Source organism: Mandrillus leucophaeus, unplaced genomic scaffold (genome assembly GCF_000951045.1).
Source record: "Mandrillus leucophaeus isolate KB7577 unplaced genomic scaffold, Mleu.le_1.0 Scaffold193, whole genome shotgun sequence".
In the NCBI taxonomy this organism is placed as follows: Eukaryota; Metazoa; Chordata; class Mammalia; order Primates; family Cercopithecidae; genus Mandrillus; species Mandrillus leucophaeus.
The window spans coordinates 1288049-1290278 of NW_012101954.1; the positions used below are offsets into that span (position 1 = coordinate 1288049).

Below are 2230 nucleotides of genomic sequence, written 5' to 3' on the forward strand. Positions count from 1 at the left end.
TATCTGGGACTACAGGCACATACCACCCCACCTAGCTAATTTAACAGAAAAATTTATTTATTTGTTTATTTTTTGTAGAGATAAGATCTCACTATGTTGCCCAGGCTGGTCCTGAACTCCTGAGCTCAAGTGATCCTCCTACCTCGGCCTCCTAAAGTGCTTGTATTACAGATGTGAGCCACTACACCTGGCTGAGAGGATGCATTTTTGAGTCTCTCAGTGTTAGTTTAATTCCCCTTGCTTTTAGGAACTTGAACAGGTCATTACATTTTTGAAAGTTTCTCTATTCATCCATACCTTGATGACCTGACCACATATTACCTTGACTTTGAGGCTGTCTGACTGGCAAAGGCTACCACAGCCTGCCTACGGGAGGGGGCAGACGTCATCCCTGCCTCTGCCTTTCTCTCTCCAGCTCCCTTGCACTTACATGAACCGAAGGTTTCCTTCTCTCCCTAGACCTCTACGAGCATAAGTTCATCAACTGTCAGTTTATCAACTCCACCTTTCTGGAGCAGAAGGAGGGCTGCCACATGGACTTGGAGCAAGATAATGACTTCCTGATTTACCTCGTCAGCTTCCTGGGCAGCCTGTCTGTCTTACCCGGAAACATCATTTCTGCCCTGCTCATGGATAGAATCGGAAGGCTCAAGATGATTGGTGAGTTGTCAGCAGGGTCACTTCTGGGCTCCAACACGCTGGGGTAGTGACTTTCAAGTGTATTAAAACAGGGAAATTTTCCCTTTTATTAAGTAATTATTGCACAATAAACCCAGCAAGTAAGATTGCACATGGGGCTATAGAGCCAAGGATGCGTGCCTATAGAAAACTCCAGAGCTCCTTGGAAATAGTCAAGACTCTTTGGTCTAGGCGAGGGATTTTTGTTCGTTTCCTGACAGAGAAATTCTGTGACAGTCATTTAATCTATTAGCGCTTCAATAAGGGTAGTAATAATATCCACCCTGCCTCTTCATCAGATTATTGTCAGAAAAATATATAAAATGGTCCTGGATGATGGTTTGATGTTTGAAGGTAAACTGTATTACTTTTATTATTTAATAGCAATACCACTTTAGGCTTTGGAGTTGGACAGAGCCATGTTGAAGACCTCACCGAAAGGCTGTTTGACCTTGAATGTGTTCCTTTACTTCTCTGGGCCTCAGTTTCCTTATTTATAAGAGAACGATTTCCACATGTAGCTGGTAGGGTTTTGTGAGAATTGAACATAAGGTGCCTGTAATACTTGGCACGTTGTAGGTTCTCAAAAATGGTAGCTATATTCATGTATGCCTTGCCTCATTCCATCGGGACTTGTAGCAATTCATTACAGAAACACATGCTATGAATGGTAAACAAGAAGCAAAATGTACACATTGAGGACCAGGGAAAATGTACCTTAGAATATTAGTCAAGGCCAGGGGTGGGGAAGTGGACAACATGTTATTAATAAACGTGCCATTAGGGACCTGCCTTAGGGAGGTCGTTGATTAGGAAAGTTATTATGAAGATTCCTAGCAGCAACATGCAAAAGGAAACAAAATAAATCATAAAGCCATTTTGTTGGAGAAGAGGAATTGATCAGGTCTTCATGGAAAGGAATTCTTTTCCTGGCATTTGGCTCATACTGAATATCACTATTATAAATAGTAGCATGCATATTCAGCGTGGTGAGCATGAGGAGTGCCTGTGACTTCAGCTTTTTAATCTCGTGGTGAGGGTGGAGTCATCTCTTAGGCACGGCAGACTTCATGCTCTCCTCTCTTAGAGGGAGTGCCTGGTTAGTCCTGAGGCCCTATGGAGGAAGGGACAATGGCTTACTCATTTCCGTGACCCCTGTGTCCAGCACAGTGCCGGCAGTAGAGCTGACACTCAGCAATGCCACTGAACTGACTAGAACAGATGAAGATGGCCTCTTTCCTAGGTTAGCTCCAAACACCAAGCTTTCAGCAGAAGACACTACAGGTTGTCATCTTAAAAAAAATTTTGGCTGGGAGTCAGGTGGCTCCATCTCTGCCAAGATTAGCTTTATGTGTTGACCCAAGTCAACTTCTTTGAGCTTCCATTTCCATTGTTAAAATAATACCTCTGTTTGCCTCAATGAGATAGGGGTATGAGAGCAGACGTGTGACACTTCTGCCATTTGTCACCAGCCTTATGAGTCCGAGTTTACCAGTGGAGTTTCTGGTCTGTTCATGAAGCAGCTGAGGAAGTTTTGGGGGAGGCAGGGTTA

General features: G+C 43.7%; 1 protein-coding gene across 1 annotated transcript in view; it reads left to right on the plus strand.

Annotated features, from left to right (window-relative positions):
• SV2B (synaptic vesicle glycoprotein 2B) overlaps positions 1-2230 on the plus strand; it is a 204966-nt gene that overhangs the window by 193661 nt on the left and 9075 nt on the right. Inside the window, exon 12 of the mRNA XM_011978388.1 lies at positions 460-703. Coding sequence (XP_011833778.1) covers positions 460-703 — 244 coding nt within the window. The remainder of the gene's footprint in view (positions 1-459; positions 704-2230) is intronic.